The sequence below is a fragment of the Lagenorhynchus albirostris genome, chromosome 9 (genome assembly GCF_949774975.1).
Source record: "Lagenorhynchus albirostris chromosome 9, mLagAlb1.1, whole genome shotgun sequence".
NCBI lineage: Eukaryota > Metazoa > Chordata > Mammalia > Artiodactyla > Delphinidae > Lagenorhynchus > Lagenorhynchus albirostris.
This window is the reverse complement of record NC_083103.1, coordinates 84,353,766-84,379,607: the sequence shown is the minus strand read 5'-3', so window position 1 is coordinate 84,379,607 and position 25,842 is coordinate 84,353,766. Positions and strand designations below refer to the sequence as shown.

Sequence of the window (25,842 nt, the reverse complement as noted above, 5' to 3'; positions counted from 1 at the left end):
CTAAGAGAAGGCAAAGTACATGGTACGTGCAGATGTGGGTAGGAGGGTAGATGTGGCACCACACCACTGTGAGAAGTTCCTTTTTGATTGCTTCAGCTTCTTAGTGATATGGAAATAAGGAAAATGCCGTGGAAGATGGGAGAGGAGGTGCCAAAATTTTGAGAGAAAAGATGTGAAACAGACATCTAGGAAAGTGGAAGAATAAATGACTATGGAAGTACAGTGTGACTGGGCTCAATTATAGTTTGTGGTCATGAATTTAAAGTGAAAATAGCATGTGTGTATCTTTTTCTCCTGCAACATTCAACTGCATAGATGGCACTAAAAGGTGAAGAGGTGGATCCAGGGTTGTGGTTTTCCCCAGTGAAACAAGAGAGGAGCAAAGGAGTCAAAAGTGTATTCCAGGAAGAGATTATAATGATTGAACAGAGAATTTATGCTGGGTAAGGGGAAGAGAAAGGACAACAGGATGATGAAAGACAGAGCCCTCTGCTTCCAACCAGGATAGAATAACAGGTGCCAGATTTCTCCTCCTGCTTGAACAACTGGAAAACCAAAGGGGAGTACAGGACAGTGTTTCCTGAGAAAAGATAAACAAATGAGGTGAGCCCTACAAATGCCCAAGCATACTGCCTAGAGTTTCCAGGACTGAGCATAAGCAGAAGGACCCCAAACAGCCTGGTGGTTTCACTAAGTTTAGGAGACAAGAGTTCAGAGTTTGGGGAGGCCAAGGTGATGAAAATGCGTGGCACAGAGTATCAGAAAAAAGGGAACTGCACACACAGGGAGCTCTGGAGATATGTAGAGGACTCCACTCAAGCCTCTGACTATTAAATATTGACCTATACATGTGAGTGAGAAAACTATCAGAGACTGGGGAAATAATCATTTGAAAGGAGTAGACAAAACAATCACCAGAGTCCACACAGGGCTAGTAATAGTTCATGTTCTGCCAGCCAGAGTGGAAACACTCCTTAATATGCTAGGCATCTGGCAGTCTTCAGAAAGGTATTGCATCTATAATGACACCAAAGTAGCCGTACCTTCGGTGCTGTTTGGACCCACTCTAACTTTAAAAGCAAGCTTCAGAAGGATCAAACTGATTCCAAGTAACTTAACTGTGTCACAGCCAAAATATTTAAAGGAAATTTTAAAAATCCAGCCCCTAAAACATAAAAAACACGTCTGGCATCCAATCAAAACTTATCAAGCAGGCAAAGAAGCAGGAAAATATAAACTCACCATCAAGAGAAAAACCAAACAAAGGAAACTGACCCAGAAATGACGTGGATGATAGTTTTAGTAGACAATGATGTTAAACTAGCTATTATGAATACACTCCACACATTTAAGAAAATAGCAGAAAGCATGAACATCACAGAAACAAAAGTTGTTTAAAAACAAGTATTAGGGAGGGATAAATTAGGAGTTCGGGATTAACACATACACACTACTATAAATAAAACAGATAACCAACAAAGACCTACTTTATAGTACAGGTAACTATACCCCATATTTTGTAATAACCTATAAGGGAAAAGAATCTGGAAAAGAATATATATAACTGAATCATTGTGCTGTACACCTGAAACTAAAGAAACATTACAAATCAACTATATGTCAATAAATAAATAAATAAAATTAAAAATAAAAAGAATATCAGTGAGCTGTGAGACAACATCAAATGACCTCATCTACATATAACCGGAATCTTGGGATTCAGAGAATATTTGAAGAAATAAAGGCTAAAATGTTTCCTAATTTGATGAAAACTATAAACCCAGAGATTTCAGACATTAAACAATGAGGCAGAATCAATGAGTTGGAGACCATAGTGGAGCTGGATGATCAGAATAAAAGCACTAGAATGAGTTAGAAAAACAGGAGAGGGTAATCAGAGTAGGATGCTTGAAACTGGAATGATAAAAAATTTCTGATTACACTTTTGCTTAATTATTCCACTGCAAGACTTTCTACTATTTCTTTCATTACAAATATATGGCATTTGGCTAATTCGGGGTTATAGAAACCAATAAATTTTGTACATGTGATAAATGTGGTACAAAAGAGCATTTCCTTTTATCTTTAAATAGTTTCCTTTACATTTCCAAGGGTAGTTCAAACATTTGAGATCTGTGATAAAATGAGTTCAGCTATTTATACCCTCTATTATTTAACTTCAGTATAGATCACTCCATCACTTTTATCGTTTTACCTTATAACATCTGATTGCCAATTATGTGTCAGGTTCTATTCTAAATATATACCTACAAATATTAATTTATTTAATCTTTACAACTACCCTATGTGTTAGGTGACATTATTATCATTTAAGAGGTGAAAAAACTGTACACTGTAATTAGGTTAGGTTACTTCCCTAAGGTTACAAGCAGTAAGTGGCAGGGCAAGGGGTCAAATCCAAGCAGTTTAGTTCTGTTACAGCCACATTCTTAAATACTCCCTGGACCTTTCCTGGAAGAGGAATGGTAGGACTTCTAACCTATGGGCCAGATCCAGCCCTTGGCTTCACCTCATCAGGCTTATAAACTGAAGGAAAAAAAAAATCTATGATTATAAAAATTTAGTGGCAATTATCTAGAAGCCATAAGGTGGAAGCATCACTACATAAAAGACATATTTCTCTTTAAACATAGTGGGGGAGTGGGAGGACACATTTTTCCACTGAAATGAAAAATTTCACATTCCACTTCCCTTTAAAACTTTTAGGTTTCTTTTGACCCATAAATGAGTCAAAAAAAAAAGCTTTTAGGATTCTTTTATAGAGGTAAAAAAAATTTTTTAACAAATTCTGACAATGCTTGTACTTTTAAAAACCCAAACAACTAATTTTAAGGACAAAAAATAACTACTAATGAAAGAGTTTGAACTTATTTTGGGGGTGGGATTCTTAATCATTCATTACTACACTTATTCATTCAACAAACATCTGACTACCTGCTGTACATGAAGAATTATGCTAGTCACTGGGACACATAAATGAAAGGTCCTCAAGTAATTCACTTTCCAGTACAGTATTTCTTAAATTGTGGATAATGGACACGTGCTTGCTCTGCCTGTTGGATAATACAACATGGCTCTCAGATTTCTGACTTGAATGAATGGCTGGTGGAATCACTGACCATAGAAAAAAAATGCCAGGGGAATAATGCATTTGAGTTGGATGGTTTATAAGAGGTGATGCATTTTGGATGTACTGTCCAATAAAAGCAAATGTTGAAGTTGTAACTCTTGGGGTTCATTTCTTTTTCCCTGCGTTCTCCCTTCTTCTTTCCTTATTTTAAATAAGATAAAAGCTTACCTACTACTGAATTGCTTTTTACTTAATGTAAAACCCCGAGGGCTGAGGGGAAAAAAAAAAGTGTAGGAACTTCCCTGGTGGTCCAGTGGTTAAGACTCTAAGCTCCCCATGCAGGGGGCCTGGGCTTGATCCCTGGTCAGGGAACTAGATCCCACATGCATGCTGCAACTAAGAGTCCACATGCCACAACTAAAAAGATCCTGCATGCCACGACGAAGATCCCACGAGACACAATTAAGACCCAGCGAAGCCAAAATAAATAAATAAATATTAACAAAAAATATCAGTGTAAAGTTTCTCACAAACAATTAGGAGAGGATAAAAACGGTAAAGAAAAATGAAAAGAAAAACAGGTGAACAAAGGTTCAGCTCCCTTTCCCTGCTCTAATCAGTACAAAGAAATCAGGATCTCTTAATATAACATGTTGGTTGCCCAGACCCAAATAAACTACATTCAGCTTTACCTGAAAAATATTCCCTAGTAGAAGTATCAGTTCTAAAACAATTTTGACAGTAAAGTCCCACAATCTCTTATTTATAGCCCTGGTGGTTGTTTCAAAGATAAACAAACGTGCACTAGGAAGAAGGTAAATTACAGAAAAAAAATAATTTTTTGTAATATATTGGAGTGGAGGGAGGTGTTATAGGCCAGTAATGAAAGATGCTATATAGATCTTTCTAGAATATATCATTGATTTGAAAATCTGCACACCTCCCACTGAAATTCAAAACTGCTTTTTCAAGCAATGAATTCATCTACAACAATTCCATGTTACCTGATCCCAAGAAAGAGTAGAGGTATAACTGCTTATGTATAAATATAAAATTTGGTACTATGTTAAAAAATAGGAGTGCTTAAATAAACACATGAGAAACAGAAAACCCTACTGGCTTGCAAAATGTTTTAAAAGTAATAGAGGGCTTCCCTGGTGGCGCAGTGGTTGAGGGTCCGCCTGCTGATGCAGGGGACATGGGTTCATGCCCCGGTCCAGGAGGATCCCACATGCCGTGGAGCGGCTGGGCCCGTGAGCCATGGTCGCTGAGCCTGCGCGTCCGGAGCCTGTGCTCCGCAACGGGAGAGGCCACAACAGTGAGAGGCCCGTGTACCACAAAAAACAAAAAACAAAAACCACATTTGCAATCCCCATTAAACAAAAGAACCACAAAACTACAGTATATATTCGAATACTGGCAATTCTCAATATGTTCCAGCCACACCACCCTTTTAAAGGTGTTACTCAAATATGCCAAGCTCACCACTGCACCTCAGACCTTTGCCTAGAAAGCAAATCATTTGGGTCTCAGTGTTACTGTCACCTCAGAGAAGCCTTCCCAAGTCAACTTAAGAAGAATGTCATTCCCTTTTCCTTTCTGCAGATCCAGAGCCAAGGTCTTGAGCAGGTAGGACAGTTACTTTGATTGGCTATGAGAATGAAATTTTAATTCAGACTAAACAGTACTTTTTAAAATTTTTGGCTGCACCGCTCGGCTTGCAGGATCTTAGTTCCCCAGCCAGGGATCGAACCCGAGCCCCCCCGCAGTGGAAGTATGGAGTCCTAACCTCTGGACCTCCAGGAAATTCCCTAAACAGTACTTAAAAAAAAAAAAACGGAAAACTATGGGATCTGGCTGAAATGTCATCAAATAGCAGGGAAGGAAAATTCAACAGAATATAATTAAAAGCTGTATTTAGGGGAAAAAATTATTTTCTGCTGTAAATAAGTAAGTAAAATAGTGGCACCATCTTCTGAGCACTCTTGATTATACTGTTTTCATCACAGACCTCATTACTATAAAAACTTCCCAATGTGTTAACTTATTTCTCTGGTGTTAGTACTTATGCATTAGCATATAAGCTCCAAACACTAGGGACCTTGTCTGTCTTATTCACTGCTGTATCACTGACACTTCGAGTAGGATTCAGCACAGAGTGGATACTAATGTATCTGTGGAATGAACAAGCCCAGTTATACAGATCAAATATCCTTGATGTTACTTAACCTCTATGTACTCCATGTATAATGACCAACGTTTTAACCTGAGCTGTAACTTGTTTACTTGTTTACAGAGCCTATAAGGCACCAATTTACTCTATCACTATACCAAGGCAAGAGTCATGACTTTCTGTGATACAACTTAGGTTCACTAGGACCCTAACAAAATACCTAATAAGAAACACCTGTCTGTCTCTCTTTTCCACCCTTCTTCTCTGTCCACCAGATGGATGCCTAGTGTCCTCTTGAAAACCTCCTGCAGTCTGAAATTCCTCTCTTCTAATCCATTGATAAATGACTGATCTCTAAAGTGTACCTTAAACTGCCACTTCCTGTTAGTAGCTTTAATTTACATATATCACCTCCAGATTATGGTAACTGCTCACTCATTTATATTTTCACAGAACATGAAAGATTTTCACATTTATATTTAATCACAGTTTTATAGTAAGTGATGATTTAGTCCTCTATTCCCACTCCCACCTCTAGTGATGGCCAATCTACACACCCTCGAATTGGTTTTCTCCCTCGGCTGTGAGTGTCAAATGTAACCAGGTCTCTAGGACAGGCCAGTGGAGTGAAGGAAGGTGGCCCTAAGGATCACATTCCTCTTAGATGTCCATTCAAAAGGGCAATTTCCATCAACCCAATGAAAAGTTGGGTTCTAAATAAGGCTCTCATTTATGTTTAAATAGACATTAAAAAGAATTATCCAGTTGTGTATCTTAACCACATTCACTGACACTATTCAAATCTTGGTATCACATCCATATTCTTTGCCAAGCATGTTCTACCAAATTTTCCCCTAATCATCACCTACAAAAAGTCTACCCATTCTTCAAAATCCAGCTCTAATGCTTTCTCCATAAAACTTTCCTTGATCATCCCACCAGCAGTGATCTCCTATGTCTATGAGGGACCAATACAACTCATAGCACTCCTAAAGTTCTTGCCTTAAAACAAATCATTAGTACTTTATCTCCTTTAGTATCTGTAGTAGTATAATTCCCAAAGAGCATGGACATTGTTCTGCATTATCTTTGCATCCCGGTGCCTTGCACATGTGTCTATAAAATTATTTAAATAAAAAATAAATTCTACACACACTTTGAACTACTCCTTTGTATTTCCATTTTCTTTCCTCTCAAAGGGTAAAAAAGTTTCCACTGAAAAAAGTAGTGTCCTCCATATTTCAGTTTTAAGTTTGGATTGCCTTGTGGGTTGGTTTTATACCTCTACTCCCCTCTCTCCCCCTCTCTAGATCTACTTAGAAGGGAATAAAGGCAGAAAATTCCTCCCTTTAACCAATCAACACTCATTTACTGAGCATCTACAATGCATGCACTAGACTTCTCTTTTCAATCAACTATCACTCATTTATGGAGCACCTACCACGAGTAATCACTGTGCTAAAATGGTTAAAGCATCAACAGATTATAAAGTCCCTAAACTAATACTGCTTACAATCTAGAAAGGGAGTTAGATATATATGTAAACATATCCTGTAACTAATACAGAAGGCAAAATGTTAAGTGCTACACTACTGAGCCTACGCGTCTGGAGCTTGTGCTCTGCAACGAGAGAGGCCGCAACAGTGAGAGGCCCGCGCATCGCGATGAAGAGTGGCCCCCGCTTGCCACAGCTAGAGAAAGCCCTCGCACAGAAACGAAGACCCAACACAGCCATAAATAAATTAATTAATTAAATTTTAAAAAATGTTAAGTGCTAGAATAGATTGATGCAGTGCTATGCCTGTGCAGAGTAAGCAACAATTAAATTCCAAATGAGAACACTAAAAAGAAAGGAGGGAGACTTCCCTGGTGGTTCAGCAGTTAAGACTCTGCGCTCCCAATGCAAGGTGCCCAGGTTCAATCTCTGCTCAGGGAACTAGATCCCGCATGCTGACACTAAAGATCTTGCACACGGCAACGGAGATTCTGTATGCCACAACTAAGACCCGGCACAGCCAAATAAATAAATACATATTTTAAAAATTAAAAAAAAAAGACGAAGAAAGGAGGTATCTAGGCTGGGTCTTGATGACTAAATAGGATTTTGACAGGGTAATACTGAGGGGGGGGATTCCTGACAGGAGAAACAGCAAAGAGGGACTTCCCTGGTGGTCCAGTGATAAAGAATCTGCCTTCCAAGGCAGGGGACACAGGTTCGATACCTGGTCGGGGAACTAAGATCCCACATGCCACAGGGCGACTAAGCCCACACACCACAACTACTGAGCTCACACAAGAAAGCTTGCGTGCCACAACTACAGAGCCTACGTGCCCTGGAGCCCATGCACCACAACTAGAGAGAGAAAACTGACACACCGCAACTAGAGGAAAGCCCATGTGCCCATAAATAAATATTAAAAAAAAAAAAACAACAAACAAAAAGTCTTGAAGACTCTGGTATGCAGTAAATCAAGAAGTAACTAGCCAGGTAGAGGGAGGGGTAAGGGTGTGTGTGTGCGTGTGTGCGTGTGTGTGTGCGCGTGTGTGTGTGTGTGTGTGTGTGAGAGAGAGAGAGAGAGAGAGAGAGAGAGAGAGAGAGAAAGAGAGAGAAAGAGAGAGAGAGGAGTGGGGGAGAGGGAGGAGAGAGGTATTAGGGAGAAGACACAGCTAGAAAGATCTCAAAGAACTTGAACTATCAAAGGTATATGAGCAGGACTTCCCTGGTGGTGCAGTGGATAAGAATCCACTCCGAATGCAGGGGGCCCAGGTTCGATCCCTGGTCAGGGAACTAGATCCCACATGCATGCCACAACTAAGGAGCCCACGTGCTGCAACTAAAAAGCTGGCAAGCTGCAATTAAGGAGCCCTGGAGCCGCAACTAAGGAGCAAGCCTGCCTGCTGCAATTTAGACCCGGCGCAACCAAATAGATAAGTAGTTTTTTAAAAAATGAGCTGGAAAGTGATATGGTCAGCATTGTGTTTTGGTCTAGTCCTCAGATCACAGTTAAGAGATAAAAATAGTGAAATCATGGGAGTTAAGACTGACCCAGAAAAAAAAAAGTACAAAGACAGAAAAAGGATGAAGATTAAATCCTGAGAAATAATTATACTGGGGAGGAGAGGTGAAAAACACATGAGATTTGAGAGATAGGAAACCAAGTAGAGAATGGCATAAAACCAAAAGGGAAGCATTAAGTAGCAAGCAAGCAACAATATCAGAATAGAGGATGAATGTATCCAGGGAGAATCTCCTTTGGCAATCAGGAGGTTGCTAGTGATCCTGAGACTGACAGTTTTAATATAATTGGGTGGGGGTACGGGGAGAGCCAAGTCATAATAAATTAAGGAAAAAGGTGAAGAATTATAAAAGAAGCAATTGGGGGCTGCTTTTCTAAGAACTATGACAGTGAATGGAAAGAGAGAAAAGGGCAGAGGTTTGAAGCCAAAGCAGAGTACAGGTCAAGTTTATATGAGGGGGATAGGTGAACTTTCTTATCCTCATAGAAGTGAGAATAAAGGAGACTGAAACAAAATAACAGGAGACATGCTGCTAAGTCCTGGGGGGAAAAAGAAGGCTGAACAAGAACAAGTGGAAGTAGGCAATGTAGCAGGTGCCTTGGAAAAGAGGAGAATATAGGGGAAACTAGAAAAGGTTGTGGTATTATTGACCGAGAAAGTTAAGGGCATTCAAACAGCTGGATAAAGTAATGTGCTAAGAATTAAACAGGGTTAGGTTTAACAAAATAAGATTTCAACAACAGCTATTTGGAATAGGATAATCACTTGGAAATGAAGAAAATGTGCACTGAAGGCCTAGGTGGTAACGGCAAAAGTAAAGGAACAAGGAGAATTATATGTTAAAACAGCAAACTTAAAGTAGTAATATTGAAAGGTTTGGGGAGATATAAACCCCCAAGCAACTGATAACTGTATATGTAAAATTGTACAACACAAATATTTGTATATCCAAAAGATTTCCAAAACCCAGCAATAGCCCACTTACGTTAGTAAATATAATTATTATTACAATCAAATTCCAATATGAAATAAGTAGGTGGTTTTTATCGCATTGTGTTCTGACTTTCAAGTTTCACAGCAAAGTTCTGAACCTTGTTATCTTTCATAAACTTATTAGCTATCCCTTCGAACTCTTCATCCACAAATTCAATAAACTTAACTCCAACCAGGTTACTGGTACACAGGAAGAGGACATATTTTTTCAGCAGGACACTAAAGGCCTCCCTTCAGGGTTGATGATTTATTACTCATCATTCTTCAGGTACAGCTGTTTACCTGATAATCAAATTCAAACTGTATTCTCATCTAGCCCACATCCCTCCATTTTGACCATAAGACATGATAATTCTGTCAAATATGCTCTGATGAAATCTAACCGCGCAATGTCTAAGGCATTTGTCTAATGAACTAACCTATTAATCCTGTCAAAAAAGGAAATGAGGCTAAGTTGGCCACTCCCCAGCCAGCTCTATCTCTATTCAAGGTACTACCAGACTTGAATTTATTTATTTATTTAAATTGAAGTACAGTTGATTTACAATGTGTTCATTTCTACTGTACAGCAGTGATTCACTTTTATACATATATATATATATACACACACACACACACACACAGACACATACACACACACACATTCTTTTTCATATTCTTTTCCATTATGGTTTATCATAGGATATTGAATAGTTTCCTGTGCTATATAGTAGCACCTTGCTGTTTATCCATTCTCTATATACTAGTTTGCATCTGCTAACCCCAAACTCCCACTCCATTCCTCTCACACACCCTCCTCCAGACTTGAATTTAAATGATCCTATGAATTCTGTTAGGATCTTACTGCATTTCTCCAAGAAGACAAACTTCCCCACTTTTTAATTAACTACTTCTAAATGTACAAACACAAGGCAATTCCCCTCCAGCCTCCCACCCCCGCAATGAGGAGAGAAAAAAGAAATACAAAAGGTTTTCTGGCCACCTTGAATACATAAACTTTTGGTGATACAGATAAAAGAATCAAATGTCTACTTATAATATCCATTTTATTATGTTAGTCGTACATATTTAAAATCACATACTATATAAAATATTTAGAAATTCTTTTTCCCCCTTTTTAACACTTCGTTAAATAATTTTGCTGAAAATTTTCCAGTGTATCTTTGGCATCTCTTCATGTTCACTAAAGAGACTGAGTCTTTTACCAGTTTGTCAAAGCGTTATCACTTTCCTTTCATTTATAAAAGTTATTTGAGTTACAGAACTGCTTGAATTACGATCTTTTTAACCTAAGTCCTAAGTGCCGATTTCTAGACATTCAGGCAGTTTTTTCATTCTATAGGTAGGTGTGTGCTATAGATGTCGATTCACAATCTCTACTAGGTAACCACTTACTAGTATTGACTGAAGTAGCTTCAGACTTATATTTCCTCCAAACAATCCTTTGTAAGGCTTTGTATGGAGTAGAATAAAGTGACTCACTCTTTTCTGAGAGAGAAATCTGGGAGGAAAAAAGACCTTGCTTTATATCCAGGTAATCAACAAGTCAAAAATTCACAAAGAATAAGGAATTCAATTACTTCTTAAACACATTTCAATTAATAATATACACTACTGCTTATGTAAATACACAGATGCATTAACAGGAGTCTTTCTGAATTAACAAGTTAAAGTTTTCTTTCTGAATTAACACATTAGAGCTTTGCTATACTGTTATAAAAGAAGAGTAGAGAGTGGGTTACTCAATTCCCATGAATTTGTTTTCTTAGAGAAGCAGCAGAAATAGTAACTCTAGCAATTTATGTTTATTGGGTGCTAATTAAGTTCCAGTCACTGTTTTAAGATTTTACATATATTAACTCAATCTTCACAATGCTCCTATGAAATAGGTGCTATTGATAATGCCACTGTATTGATGAAGAAGCTCAGGCACGGAGAGGTTTAGAAACTTGCCCAAAGTCATACAGCTTCTAAGTGGCAGAAATTCAGTCAAGTTCTAGGTCCTTCCCCTTTTAAAAGATATATTGCCTCTTAAATTAGTAAAATTAGGTCTACATTTTAGGAGACAGTCCCATGTATTAAACAGTTAACAGTGTAGCTAACAGTGTAGTAGTCTAAAGAAGATATGAGTGAGGTTACAGTAAATTTTAATATATTTTCTGTTCTATTATTTTCTATTATCAATCCACACTGTCTGAAGGCCTAATGATGGGTTTGAGGGAGGAGTAGTTCATCCTTTGTGTTTGTGTTCCCTGAGCTAATCACTACCCCCATTTCAGTCAATACTTTTAAGGCAAAAGGTTCCTATTACAAAGACAGCAAAGCAGAAACTAGTGCCATGTCTTCCTTCTTCTCCTCCAAACTTTTTAACTGATGGTAGAGAATCTGCCTCTCTGGGCCTACATCTCCCTTGCTATCCCAAATACATAAAACTAAATTTAACCGTTTTCTTTGATAAGGCAACTATCCTAACCCATAAAACGATGGTAGTGCTTCCACAGTAATCATCTGGTTGTGTGCTGTAATGGGGTTGAGGAACAGTTTCCTAAGGAAAAAAGGGTAAAATATGAACTTAAGAAAGGGAGGATAGGAGGGAAGGAGTAGCATGCAGATAAGGGAGGGAGTGAGGTGACAGGCACTGCTGTCTGACTTGTAGTTTCATGCAGGCAGAATGAGAACAGAAATTGAGGAGGTGGGGGTCCAGTCATTAAAACCTGTTATGGAACATTTTCTTGGATTTTCCTTCTTTGCGCCTTAGGCTCTCGCTTCAGAAGAAACTGAGACGCCAAGAATACTAACTGCCCTATCTTTCAGGACCCGGCACCACCCTTCTTCTGCGGCCCCAGGCCAGAGCTGGTCCCTTGAAAGCACTGCTCCCCTCCAGCCCTCGGCAGGGCCTTTCACACACCGGTCAACCGGCAAGAGGGACAACCAGAGCCTCTCCACCCCAAGGCCGGAGACCCGCGTTCCGGTCCTCGGCGGCAGCCTCCCTGGCTTCCCTTCCGGTAGGCAACCCCTGAACACTCCCACATTTTGCCGCTGAACCTGGGCCGAGCCATTCCCTAAGAGCTGAACCCAGCGCCCCCAGGGTAAAAACCAAGCTGGACTGAGGGTCTTACCTTTAACAGATTAGACGTCGCCATGTTCCTTCAACTTAGACTCTCGCGAGACGGCGCGAGATTTCGTGGCGCTCCTTGCCAGGCCACAACTGCAGGCCGGAGTTTCCACCTGGGCTGACGGGGCCACCGGCCCGCAATGGAGATGTGGGGTGAGCCGGGGCGGCGTGCCAACAGCGGTGACCTAGTCCCAGGCACCTGGAGCTTCCTCACTTTTCCCCCCTACATGGTCACCGGAGCCTCCCCAGACGAAAGAGCTCATGCAAACGCTCAGGAAGATAGCAACGGCGAATGGTGAGAAGGTAACGGGAGCCGACCTGAATTGGAAGAGGAAGCATCGACTTCGCGAGCCCCCCCACTCCTTCGGATTACCCTTTGTGGTTGCACCCGCAGAGGCCACCGGCAACGAACTTAGCCCGGCTTGGGCCCTGCAGCTCTGGTTCGGTGGCCGAGTCACGTGATGCGGCGGGCGGGGCCGCGCTAGGGAGCGAGCGTGGGGCCTCGTGGGCCGGGAGGCTGCGGAGAGTGCGAAAGCACGCCCTCTGCTGGCGGGACTAGACGTATTCCCTCATCCCCCGCCTCGGGGGATTCCCGAATGAAATGCTTGTACTAGCTGTCTTCAAGAAGAAAGGGCACATAGAAGGCACCCACTAAATATTTGTTTGCATGAATGAATGAATGCATGCACGAAAGTGTTAACTATTAATATTTCTACTCAAGAGTGCCTGGCAGTGAAATAATCTATAAGAGGTTATTCAGGTAATGAATATAAATCTTGGATTACCTGAAGGCACATTATCCTAGAATATCCTAAGCCATAAACCCCTAAGCTTTATCCCTTCAGACCTCAAACCACTAGGAGAAGAAAGAGAATATACTCTATATATAGAACCTATATAGATATAGAATATATCTAGTATTATACACGTTTCCAAACTGTGTTCATTGACACATAATATATTAGAAATAAGTAAGAGAAGTACAGAGATAAATAAGAGCTATAGGGTAAAATAAAGCAGGCAAAAGTAATGACGTTTGCAGTGTTTTTTTTTTTTTTTTTTTTGGCTGTATTGGGTCTTCGTTGCTGCGCGCGGTCTTTCTCTAGTTGCGGCGAGCAGGGACTACTTTTCATTGTGGTGCGCGGGTTTCTCATTGCAGTGGCTCCTCTTGTTGCAGAGCACGCGCTCTAGGCACGTGGGCTTCAGTAGTTGTGGCCCGAGGGCTCTAGAGCACAGGCTCAGTAGTTGTGGCACATGGGCTTAGTTGCTCCAAGGTATGTGGGATCTTCCCGGACCAGGGATCAAACCATGTCCGTTGCAATGGCAGGCGGATTCTTAACCACCGCACCACTAGGGAAGTCCCTAGTTTGCAGTTTTAAATAGAGGGATCCAAGTAGGTCTCACTGAGAAGATGGCATTTGAGCAAAAAGACTTGAAAGAGATAAGGGAGAAGACCAGGACATATGCAGGAGAAGAGCATTCCAAATAGGGGGAAACACAGGTGGCAAGTTGCCCAGAGTGTCAGAGGAACAGTAAGAAGGTTGGTATGTTCAGAGCAGAGAGTAAGAAGAGCATAAGGGCTTATAGGGCATCGTGGACCACAGTAAAGACAGGGTTTTATTCTGAGTGAGATGGGCAATCATTGCAGGCTTCTCATTGCAGGCTTGTGAAGAGGGAGTGGTATGATCAAACTCCCATTCCAACATGATCATTCTGACTACTGTGTAGTGAATAGAAGGAGAAGGGTAATTTAGAAAACTTTTGTACTATCTCATTAAATCAGCACAATCATGCCACCTAGTTACCCCACATTTTACAGTGATTATATTAGAGAGTAATCTAGGCATGATTAAACAATGACTACGTGGTAGAACTAGGATTCAGAGCCACTAGGCCTGTAATGTCCTGCCAGATTGTCAACATAGGGATGACTCTTAGAGGTCATCTTTGTTCTACAGATGGGAAAATGGAGGCTTCTCTCTGGTCAAGGTCACAGCTGGGTCAGAGAAAAGGCCTAGTCCGGAATAAACTTTATATAATTATGGTTCCCTTTTCCAGTGAAACTGGGTTGTCTTCAACCCTAGTCCAACTCTACTGCTTAATTTAAAGTGTAAATTGATTGAATTATAACCAACTTTATGTACCATAAAAAAAAAGTTAGGTGACAAACTGTGCTATAACAATTGAATTAATTCATAAATTAATGACCCTGCTTAAAGAATCCAATTAAGTATTTAATACTTGTTTGAGTACCTATTATGTACTAGGCACTGGAAATATAGGATTAAATGAGACAGACAAGACCTCTGCCCTCTTGGAGTTTATAGTCTAATAAGGGAGCTAGATATTAAGCATAGTTATACAAGCCAAATGTTGCTTAATTGGAGTTGTGGTAAATACTGCAAGGGTAAAATACAATGTGCAGTTCAGAGCATATGGTTTGGAGGGGGCTACTATCCTATGACAGTACTATTCCTATGATCACGCTCTGAACTTATGACTACTTTTGAAAACAGTTTCAAATATCCCACTGTCTAACAAGACATTTCTTTCTCCCAACTCGCTTGTTCTTGAAACACCACGGCTACAAAAGTCTAATCTCAAATGAGTTCTTCTTTCCATTTACCCCACCACTTCCTTGTTACCTATCATCCCCTCCTGTCTTCACTTTCTTCCTCATCCAGTTTAGACTCTATAAACCATCATTATTAAAATGTTTAAATATTTTAAATGCTTAAATATTTAATTTATTTAAAGATAGAGAACAGAAGCACGTAATATAAAATTCAGAAGGTGCTAAAAGGAATACAGTTAAAAGTAAGCCTCCTTCCTCTTCCTGGGGTAATTTAATGTTCTATGTTGTGGTAGGTATTTGGGTTACTCAAGTGTATGCGTTTGTCAGAACTCAGCCAGTGTACCCTTAAGATTTTTGCATCTCATTCAAAAGAAAAAAGAGTAAACAAAATTTGAGTTTAGTTAATGATATTCATGCTGAAGAATTTAGGGATAACTTATGTTTACTATTTGCTTTGAAATGTATCCAAAAAAGATGGATTTTTTTAAATATTTAATTATTTTATTTATTCCCGGGTCTTAGTTGCAGCACGCAGGATCTTTAGTTGTGGCATGCAGGCTAGAGCTTTACTTGTGGCACGCAGGATCTTTAGATGCAGCATGCAGGCTAGTTCCCTGACCAGGGATTGAACCTGAGCCCCCTGCATTGGGAGTGCGGAGTCTTAACGGCTGGACCACCTGGGAGGTCCTAATAAGATGGATTGATGGTTGCATAGAAAGGGGACAAAGCAAGTGTAGCAAAAATGTTAATGACAGAATCTGGGGGTGGGTTTACTAGTGTTCTCTATGTAAAATCTTTCAGCTTGTCTATATGTTTGAAATTTTTCATAATGAAGTGTTGTAGGAAATTTATTTTAATAGGCCCCCTTCCTCCACAGTCCCTCAGGCATCCATTCTCCCTTACTCAGAGACAACCACAATTATAATAAATTTCTTGTGAATTAAAACATTAAAAAAAAAACAGGGCTTCCCTGGTGGCGCAGTGGTTGAGAGTCCGCCTGCCGATGCAGGGGACACGGGTTCGTGCCCCGGTCTGGGAAGATCCCACATGCCGCGGAGCGGCTGGGCCCGTGAGCCATGGCTGCTGAGCCTGCGCGTCCGGAGCCTGTGCTCCGCAACGGGAGAGACCATAGCAGTGAGAGGCCCGCGTACCAGTAAAACAAACAAAAAAACATACTCTTTAACATCTTTTTTTCCCCACTCAGCTGTAATGATATAAATCTCTGAAAAATATGTTTGTGCTTATTTTTTCACACTTCATTATAGAAATCCAAACAAGACTAGCAGACCCTAAAGCACCTGTTGCTTCCAGGATGTTTGGGATTGTTACTTCCAAAATAGGCTCTTGAAGTCCATTTTTGACACAATAGCTATAAAGTCAAAGCTTTTCATTTGTAAGAAGCAAAAAACAAAGCTTTGTGCATATAAAGGTAGTATGTAAAGTTTAATCAATAAACAAAGAACTGGTGAAAAACTAGATGGGGCATCAAGGGTTTTCAAGATTTTGGAGTGGGAGAGGGAGGAAGATGGCTAGTGGGGCTTCCTAGACCTTTGGGTACTACATGGAGAAAAAGAAGAGTTCACCTCGAAAGACTGTACCATTGCCTGGCACCAGGAAGACCCACAAATCCAGCCCTAAACCCAACCCTAAGCCTAACTGTAACTGGAATTGAACTGTATCCCTATATCAATTTCTATCCTTATTTCTAATCCAGAAGATCCTACTTTGCTGTGACAGAGGATGCCACACCTTGCCAGTGATGACGGGTGTATTACTTGCCTTTCTTGGGAGAGGGTATCTTAGAGGCAGCTGCCTTCTCCATATTGCATAAAAGCAATCACCTTAAGTCTGCTCAGCCCATGGGACTATATTTGGATGACTTCCTCTTCCATGGCCCCAAACACTCCTAAGCTCCACTTCCATCTCCAGAAAGTGGGACCCTGGACAAGATGGGTGACTGGGGGATGGGGAGATAAGGAAGTGAAATCCCCACTAGCAACTTATGAAACTGAAGAAAACCATCCTAAGGTTTCCACCCATAGGACAAGGTCAGGATATACACGTTATGTAATCACTTTCTTGAAAATATCTACAACAACCTAGCCCCTTTTCCTCTGTTGTACATTAAGTAATAAAATCACAACCTTTAATAAACCCTCTCAGTCTTCTTCATGCCTACACCCAAGTAGCTGAACACTGCTGGACAAAAGCCCAAAACCAGGTTGAGTCGTTTCTCTTTAAACTCAAACTCAGACCTCAAATGGGAACTTAACACTACCCAACAATCCTGTCCTATTTTTCTCTGTTGGGCTTGCTCTTCCACTGCATTCCCTTGTACACTTGTTTCATTTCATAACCTCTTACTCCCCTTCCTCCTCCATAGTGGATTACCTCCATCCATACTTCATTGCAAAAATAAATGGCATCTTTCCTTTCTTCTCCCATGAAATCTTCAGACTTCTGTCCTTCCATCTTTTAATCCCTTTCTCTTACTGTATTATTGGCCAGGCCCCTCCTCTAGCCCAGTACTTCTACTTATATTCTGGATCCCATCTCAAGAACTAGCCATCACCCACCTCTTTTGTATCATCAGTTTTTTTACCCTCTCTCCTATTTTATTCCCATCAGCATAAAAAACATGTTCAGAAGCATCTTTCATCTTAAAAGAAAAGAATCCTTCCTTTAATTTCCTCATCAGTTTTAATGGTCAGTGCCCTGATTTTAATTCTCCACATCTTTCAGTGCACTTCTCCACTTTCCCTTTCCTGAAAGGCTCTCCTCTCTTGGCCTCCATGACACCGAACTCTCCTGTTTCCCACATCATGGTTATATCTCTCTCATATTGTGCCCTTCTCCTCTACTTAACGTTTATGGTTATAGTTCCTTGGAGCTCTATCTTAGACCCTCTTTTCTCTATATACAATTTCTCCTTTAGTGATCATACCAAGTCCCATAGTGTTAAATATCACCTATAATGTTGAGAACTTTCAAATATATATTTCCAGCCTTGGACCTCTCTCCCAGATTCCTGACTCATATATCCAACTACCTGCTTGCCATCTCTATTTGGGATCTCACAAATATCTCAAGTATAACATACTGACAGTGTTGACTTTACATGAGCCCTGTGCTCCTAGAAAACAGTGACAGGTAATCCCCCTTACCAAACTTTGTTTTCCAGAAACAGCTTACTACAAAGAAAGACCCTTCTCCATATGACTTAGATTGTCCATTCTTTCTCATGACTCCCTGAAGAGTCACTCACAAGTGACTCTATCATTTACCTGTGATAAGGCCAGACACAGACCCTCCAATTTCACATTCTTGGTCTCATAAATGATTAGCTGAACTAATCTTTAGACATAGAGATTCCCTGATTATAAAAACAACCCCAACAGTAAAACTGTTACAGAACCAAACTTGGGTCTGCTCACCTGCAGCAGTAAAACCAATCTACTAGGTTGTGATGAAGAAATCGCAGCATTTATTTCAGGGCACCAAGCAAGGAGTTAGGGACAGCTAGTGCTCAAAAAGCTCGAACTCCTGGATGAGTTTCAGCAAAGCATTTTAAAGGCAAGGTGAGGGAGGGGTGTCCCAGGGTAAGTGATCAGCTCAGGCACACTTCTCTGATTGGTTGATGGTAACAGGGTGGTGTCACAAGGGTTAATATTATCAATCGGTAGCCGGCAGTAGGCCTGGGGGCTACATGCTCATGTCATCAAGTAGTTAACTTTTTCCATTTGGTGAGGGTTTTAGCATCTGTAAAACAACTCTGGAAATGTACATCAGATACTATTATCTAGACACTTCAGAGAAGAGCTAAAGCAGAGGATATGGGGGAGGGGTCTGTTCTGGGAAGGCCTCATAGGGTTCTGTTCAGTTACAAAATCACCCTGTAACAGGGAAGAGCCAATTTTGACTCCATGTTGGATCTGTTCTTTGACTTTAACCTTTGCTTTTAGTTGCTTTTGTTATTATAATCATACATAATGGCCTGCCTCAGGGAACCCTGCCCCTCTGCTTGAATGTTAAACCGAAGTGCCTTTGTTCAGGGAAGTATCCTGACCCTGTCCACCTGTGGATGGCTGCAAGAAAGAAGAAATTAACACATCCCCTCCCCGAGGCTGTCCATTCTAAGAGATATTTGCAAGAGTTATGGCCTTTTTACTTTAGTTCCCCACCTCCTCCCCCTCTCTGTTCTATAAAAGAAACTGGCATCCAAGCCCCAATAAGATGGTTTTTTAGAGACATTACTCTGCCATCTTCTTGGTCTTCCAACTTTCTGAATAAAATCGTATTCTTTGCCTCAACACCTCGTCTCCTGATTTATTGGCCTGTCGTGCGGCAAGCAGAGCAAGCTTGGACTCAGTAACATTTTTACCTTCGACAATATGCAAAACATAACTTCCGATCTTCTCTCTCCTTTAACAGCCATTTCCATGCCTTTTGCTCGTCCAAAAGAGTTTCTCTCTCACCTCCCCAAGGCGTCCTCATCTCAGTTTAAACAACCACCCTCCACCCAGTTGTTCAGGCCCAAAACCTTGGCATCATCATTCCTCCCTATCCCCTACAACCAATGCATCAGCAAATCCTCTTGATTCTGTTTCCAAAACATAATTTGAATCTGTCCATTTTCACTCTATAACCACTGCCATCACCTTATTACAAGCCAGGATAACTTAAACAGATCCCTAAATACGCTTCTCTAATTCATTCTCTATGTAGTAGATGTGGATCGGAGCAGAGGGAAGAATTAGTGACCATCTGATATGTTGTAAGGCTACCAAATTATACTTAATTTGGGGTACTAAAAGATTATTCTTTCCAATAATTACTTTATTATTTTAAAATAAAATTCTATATATTCCTTGTGAGAAAAATGTTTATCTCCATTATCCTGCCTCCTTTGTAAATCGTATGAATCAGTTAGCACTTCGCTAATTTCCTTTTTTTTTTAATCATTATTGAATCTCATTTTTATTCAGCAGAGAAAAGAAGTTCACAAATATCTTTTTGGGGTGTCTAAAGTACTGGACAATCCTTTCGATCAGTGAGGAGTTAGTTTTAAGTTTCAGAGAAAGGATAATTCACAACATTGTTGAATTTTTTTTTCTTCCAGTTTTATTGAGATATAATTGACATACAGCATTGTATAAGTTTAAGGTGTACAGCATAATGATTTGACTTACATACACCATGAAATGATTATCACAGTAAGTTTAGTGAACATCCATCATCTCACATAGATACAAAATTAAAGAAATAGAAAAAAAATGTTTTTCTTGTGATGAGAACTCAGGATTTACTCTCAACACCTTTCATATACAACATACAGCAGGGTTAATTATATTTATCATGTTGTACTTTACATCCCTAGAATTTATTCATCTATTAACTGGAAGTTTGTGCCTTTCGACCACCTTCATCCAATTCCCACTACCCTAACACCTTGCCTCTGGTAAACACAAATCTGATATATTTTTCTTATTTATTTATTTATTTTTGGCTGCATTGGGTCTTCATTGCTGCATAGCTTGCAGTGAACGGGGGCTGCTCTTCAGTGTGGTACGCGGGCTTCTCACTGCAGTGGCTTCTCTTGTTGTGGAACATGGGCTCTAGGCGTGCAGGCTTCAGTAGTTGTGGCATGTGGGCTCAGTAGTTGTGGCTCGTGGGCTCAGTAGTTGTGGCACACATCACCAGGGAAGTCCCTGGTATATTTTTATATGAGTTATGTTAGTCCCTATTGCACAATTTGGTATTTCTATACATTTTTAAACGATCACCTCAATAAGTTTATATGTCCCAATAAGAAGATATTACATAGTTATTTACTATATCCCCCACATTGTACATAGCAATATGTGATTATTTTAAGTTGCTTCTCTCTTAAGTTCAGATGCATTTTAACAATATTGCATTTTTCACTCCCCATTCCACCCTGCCCACCATTTATTGTTTTTGACATCATATTTTACATCTTTTGGTTTTGTGTATCCCTTAACTACTTATTGTAGGTATAGATAATTTTACTACTTTGGTCTTTTAATCTTCCCACTAGCTTTATACATGGCTGATGTACTACCTTTACTATATATTTGCCTTTACCAATGAGACTTTTCCTTTTATAATTTTTATACTTTTTTTTTTTTGGCCACATCACACCGCATGTGGGATCTTAGTTCCCTGACCAGGGATCGAACCTGAGTCTCCTGCATTGGAAACGCAGAGTCCTAACCATTGGACTGCCAGGGAAGCCCATCCTTTTGTAATTTTTGGCTGCATTGTGTCTTCATTGCTACACACGGGCTTTCTCTAGTTGTGGCGAGCAGGGGCTACTCTTTGTTGCGGTGTGCAGGCTTCTCATTGTGATGCCTTCTCTTGTTGCAGAGCAAGGGCTCTGGGCATGTGGGCTTCAGTAGTTGTGGCACGCGGGCTCAATAGCTGTGGCTCATGGGCTCTAGAGTGCAGGCTCAGTAGTTGTGGCACGCTTAGTTGCATGTGAGATCTTCCTGGACCAGGGCTCAAACCTGTGTCCCCTGCATTGGTAGGTGGATTCTTAACCACTGCAACACCAGGGAAGTCCCTTTTCATAATTTTTATGTTTCTATTTGTAGCCTTTTCTTTTTTGCTGAGAGAACTCTAGCATTTCGTTTGAAGCTGGTTTGATGGTGCTGAACACTTTTAGCTTTTGCTTGTCTGTAAAACTTTTGATCTCTCTGTCAAATCTGAATGAAAGCATTGCCAGGTAGAGTATTCTTGGTTGTAGGTTTTTCCCTTTCATCACTTTAAGTATATTGTGCCACTCCGTTATGGCCTGCAGAGTTTCTGCTGAAAAGAGAGCTGATAGCCTTATGGGAGTTCCCTTGAAGGTAACTTGTTGTTTTTCCCTTGCTGCTTTTAATATTCTCTTTACCTTTAATTTTTGCCACTTTAATTACAATGTGTCTTGTGGTCCTCTTTTGGTTGATCCTGTTTGAAACTCTTTATGCTACCTGGACCTGGATATCTGTTTCCTTCCCCAGGTTAGGGAAGATTTTAGCTCTGAAATCTTCAAATATGCTCTCTGTCCCTGTTCTCTCTTTCTTTTCTCCTTCTAGGACCCCTATAATGTGAATGTAAGTACACTTGATGTTCTTTCAGAGGTCTTTTAAACTGTCCTCATTTCTTTTTTATTCTTTTGTCTGTTCAGCATCAGTGATTTCCACTACCTCTGTCTTCAGCTCACTGATCCGTTCCTCTGTGTTATTTAATCTACTGGCTGCTACAGCCAGCTATATGATTTTTTTTTGAATTTTATTTAATTTACTTTTTTATACAGCAGGTTCTTATTAGTTATCTCTTTTATACATATTAGTGTATATATGTCAATCCCAATCTCCCAGTTCATCCCACCACCACCAGCCCCCTGCCACTTCCCCCCTTAGTGTCATACGTTTGTTCTCTACATCTGTATCTCTATTTCCGCCCTGCAAACTGGTTCATCTGTACCATTTTTCTAGGTCCCACACATATGCATTAATATACGATATTTGTTTTTCTCTTTCTGACTTACTTCACTCTGTATGACAGTCTCTAGATGCATCCACGTCTCTACAAATGACCCAATTTCATTCCTTTTTATGGCTGAGAAATATTCCATTGTATATATGTACCACATCTTTATCCATTCGTCTGTCAATGGGCATTTAGGTTGCTTCCATGACCTGGCTATTGTAAATAGTGCTGCAATGAACATTGAGGTGCATGTGTCTTTTTGAATTATGGTTTTCTCAGGGTATATGCCCAGTAGTGGGATTGCTGGACCATATGGTAATTCTATTTTTAATTTTTTAAGGAACCTCCATACTGTTCTCCATAGTGGCTGTATCAATCTTCATTCCCACCAACAGTGCAAGAGGGTTCCCTTTTCTCCACACCCTCTCCAGCATTTGTTGTTTGTAGATTTTCTGATGATGCCCATTCTAACCGGTGTGAGGTGATACCTCATTGTAGTTTTGATTTGCATTTCTCTAATAATTAGTGATGTTGAGCAGCTTTTCATGTGCATCTTGGCCATCTGTATGTCTTCACTTGTATGATTTTTAAAAATTGAATGAGGACTTACCTGGTGGCACAGTGGTTAAGAATCCACCTGCCAACGCAGGGGACATGGGTACAATCCCTGGTCTGGGAAGATCCCACATACTGGGGAGCAACTAAGCCCGTGCACCGCAACTACTGAGCCTGCACTCTACAGCCCGCGAGCCACAACTACTGAGCCGAGTGCCACAGCTACTGAAACCCATGTGCCTAGAGCCTGTGCTCTGCAACAAGAGAAGCCACTGCAATGAGAAGCCTGCACACTGCAACGAAGAGTAGCCCCTGCTCACCGCAAGTAGAGAAAGCCCATGTGCAGCAACGAAGACCCAATGTGGCCAAAAATAAATAAATAAATTTATAAATAAAAATAAAAATTGAATGAAAAACATTAAAATACTTTCAAAGTTGGGAAAATATTCAAAATATAGTGTAAAGGAATAAAAACTACTGAAGATTAAAAAACAAACAAACAAACAAAACTTCTAACTTCTCATTCTGTTCATCCATTCCTCTCCTGAGTCACAATCATTTCCTTGAACTCTCTATAGGGTAGGTTGCCTATCTCTACTTCACAATTCTTCTGGGCTTTTTTCCTGTTTCTTTGTTTGGAAGATATTCCTCTGTTGCCTCAATTTGCCTATTTGTTGGGTTTTGTTTGTTTGTTTGTTTGTTTTTGCAGTACTTGGGCCTCTCACTGTTGTGGCCTCTCCCGTTGTGGAGCACAGGCTCCGACGTGCAGGCTCAGCGGCCATGGCTCATGGGCCCAGCCACTCCGCGGCATGTGGGATCTTCCCGGACCGGGGCACGAACCCATGTCCCCTGCATCGGCAGGCGGACTCTCAACCACTGTGCCACCAGGGAAGCCCCCTATTCGTTGTTTTTATTTCTAGTAGGTTGGTTACATTTCCCTACCTTAGAGAAGTGGCCTTTGAGTCCTTGGAGATGTCCTATGGTCCCAGCAATGCACTCTCTCTGGTTACCAGAGCTATATACTATAGGGGTGCCTCATATTTGGGCTCCATGGGTCCTTCTGTTGTGGTGGGCTGACTACTGTGGGCAGTCTGGTAATTATGGCTGGCCCTGATCCAGTTGGTTGCCAGGTCCTGCTTTGTACAGAGCCTGCTGGTCACTGGTTGGAGGGCCCGAGTCACAAGGCTGCTGGCTAAGGGGACTTGAGGGGCCCAAGGGCTAGAGCTGGCCCAGTGGTGTGCAGAGCTGGTTTCTGGAGTGGGCGGTAGTTGGGTAGGGGTCCAGAATCTAGTGTTGGCCTGCTGATAGATGTGGCAAGTTCCTGACTGGCTGCAGGGTCCAAGGTACCCCAAAGCTGGTTCTTGGCAGGTTTTGGTGAGTGTGGCTGCATCCTGGGGCAGCTGGCTGAGGGGGCCAAAGTATGTTAGAGCTGATACTGGCCTGCTGGTAGGTAAGGCCAGGTTCCCGGGTATCTGGCTGCAGGGCCTTGGGAGTCCTGGACCTGGTGGTGGCCTGCTGGTGGGCAAGGCTGGACCCCAAGTGATTCTGGGACTGTTGTCTGCCCACTGATGAGTGAGGTCAAGTCCTGGGGCTAGTGCTGGTCTACTGGTGGGTGGAGCTGGGACCTGAGGTCTCTGGCTGTAGGACCCTGGCATCCTGGATTTGGTGTTTTGGTAGATGGTGGATGGGACCAGGGTCCAGGGACTTCTGTGGCTGGTGTCTACCTACTGGTGCATGAGGCTGGTCCTGGGGCTAGTGCTGGCCCACTGGCAGTTGGATCTGGGCCCAGGGTCTCTGGCTGCATGGCCTGAGGGACCCCACTGCTAGTGCCAGTGCCCTGGTGTGTGGGGCCAGGTCCTGAGCCTTCTGGTGGACAGGGCTGGTCTGAGGTGGCTGTGGTCTCAGGGGGTCTTAAGGTAGTAGTCCTGTTGGTAGGTAAGGCTGTGTTACTGCCCAGCTAGTTGCTTGGCCTGAGGCATCCCAGTACTGGTGCTGACACACTGGTGGGTTGGGTCAGGTCTCAGTGCTAATAAGCTCCAGGGAGGATTCCTAAATCGCCCTTGCCAGCACCAGTGTTCTTGTGGTAGAATGAGCTCCCCAAAATTGGCTGCCACCAGTGTCTGTGGCCCCAGGTTGAGCTCTAGTTGCCTCCTGCCCCTTCAGGAGACTCTCCAAGATCAGCAAGTGGGTCTGACCTAGGCTCCTTTCAAATAACTGCTTCTGCCTTGGTTCCCAAAGCATGTGAGATTTTGTGTGCACCCTTTAAGAGTAGAGTCTCATTTCCCACAGCCCTCTAGCTCTCCTGAAAGTAAATCCTGCTGCCGTTCAAACCCAAACGTTCTGAGGACTCATCTTCTTGGTGCAGGACTCCCAGGCTGAGGAGCCCAATGTGGGGTTTAGACCCCTCACTCCTTGGGGAGAACCTCTGCAGTTGTAATTTTCTTCCCATTTGTGGATTGCCTACCCAGGGGTATAGGTTTTGACTATAACGCCTCTCCATCTTCCTACCGATCTTGTGGTTCCATCTTTATATCTTTAGTTATAGAAGATATTTTCTGATAGCCTTCCAGTTTTTCTCATCATTAGTTGCTTGGTAAATAGTTGTAATTTTCTTGTGCCTATGGGTGGAGGTGAGTGCTGGGACTTCTTATTCTGCCATCTTCAAATCTCGGGAACCACAACCTTGTTGAAAATTTTTATGACCTATTTACTAAGAGTAAATGTACTAGCACTTTATTACTATAATATTAAGATTCTATGAAATGTATATAGGGGAATAATAAAATAATTATTCTCTGCTTTAGGTATGGAAAATGTTTTCCAGCATG

The 25,842-nt window shown here is 41.3% G+C and overlaps 1 protein-coding gene across 2 annotated transcripts in view; it reads right to left on the bottom strand.

The window, feature by feature from the left end:
• CUL5 (cullin 5) overlaps positions 1-12,830 on the bottom strand; it is a 96,597-nt gene extending 83,767 nt beyond the window's left edge. For both annotated transcript variants that reach the window (XM_060160324.1, XM_060160325.1), the window contains exon 1: positions 12,395-12,830. In XM_060160324.1, coding sequence (XP_060016307.1) covers positions 12,395-12,418 — 24 coding nt within the window. In that variant the 5' untranslated portion in view covers positions 12,419-12,830. The remainder of the gene's footprint in view (positions 1-12,394) is intronic.
• Positions 12,831-25,842: the final 13,012 nt, after the last annotated feature.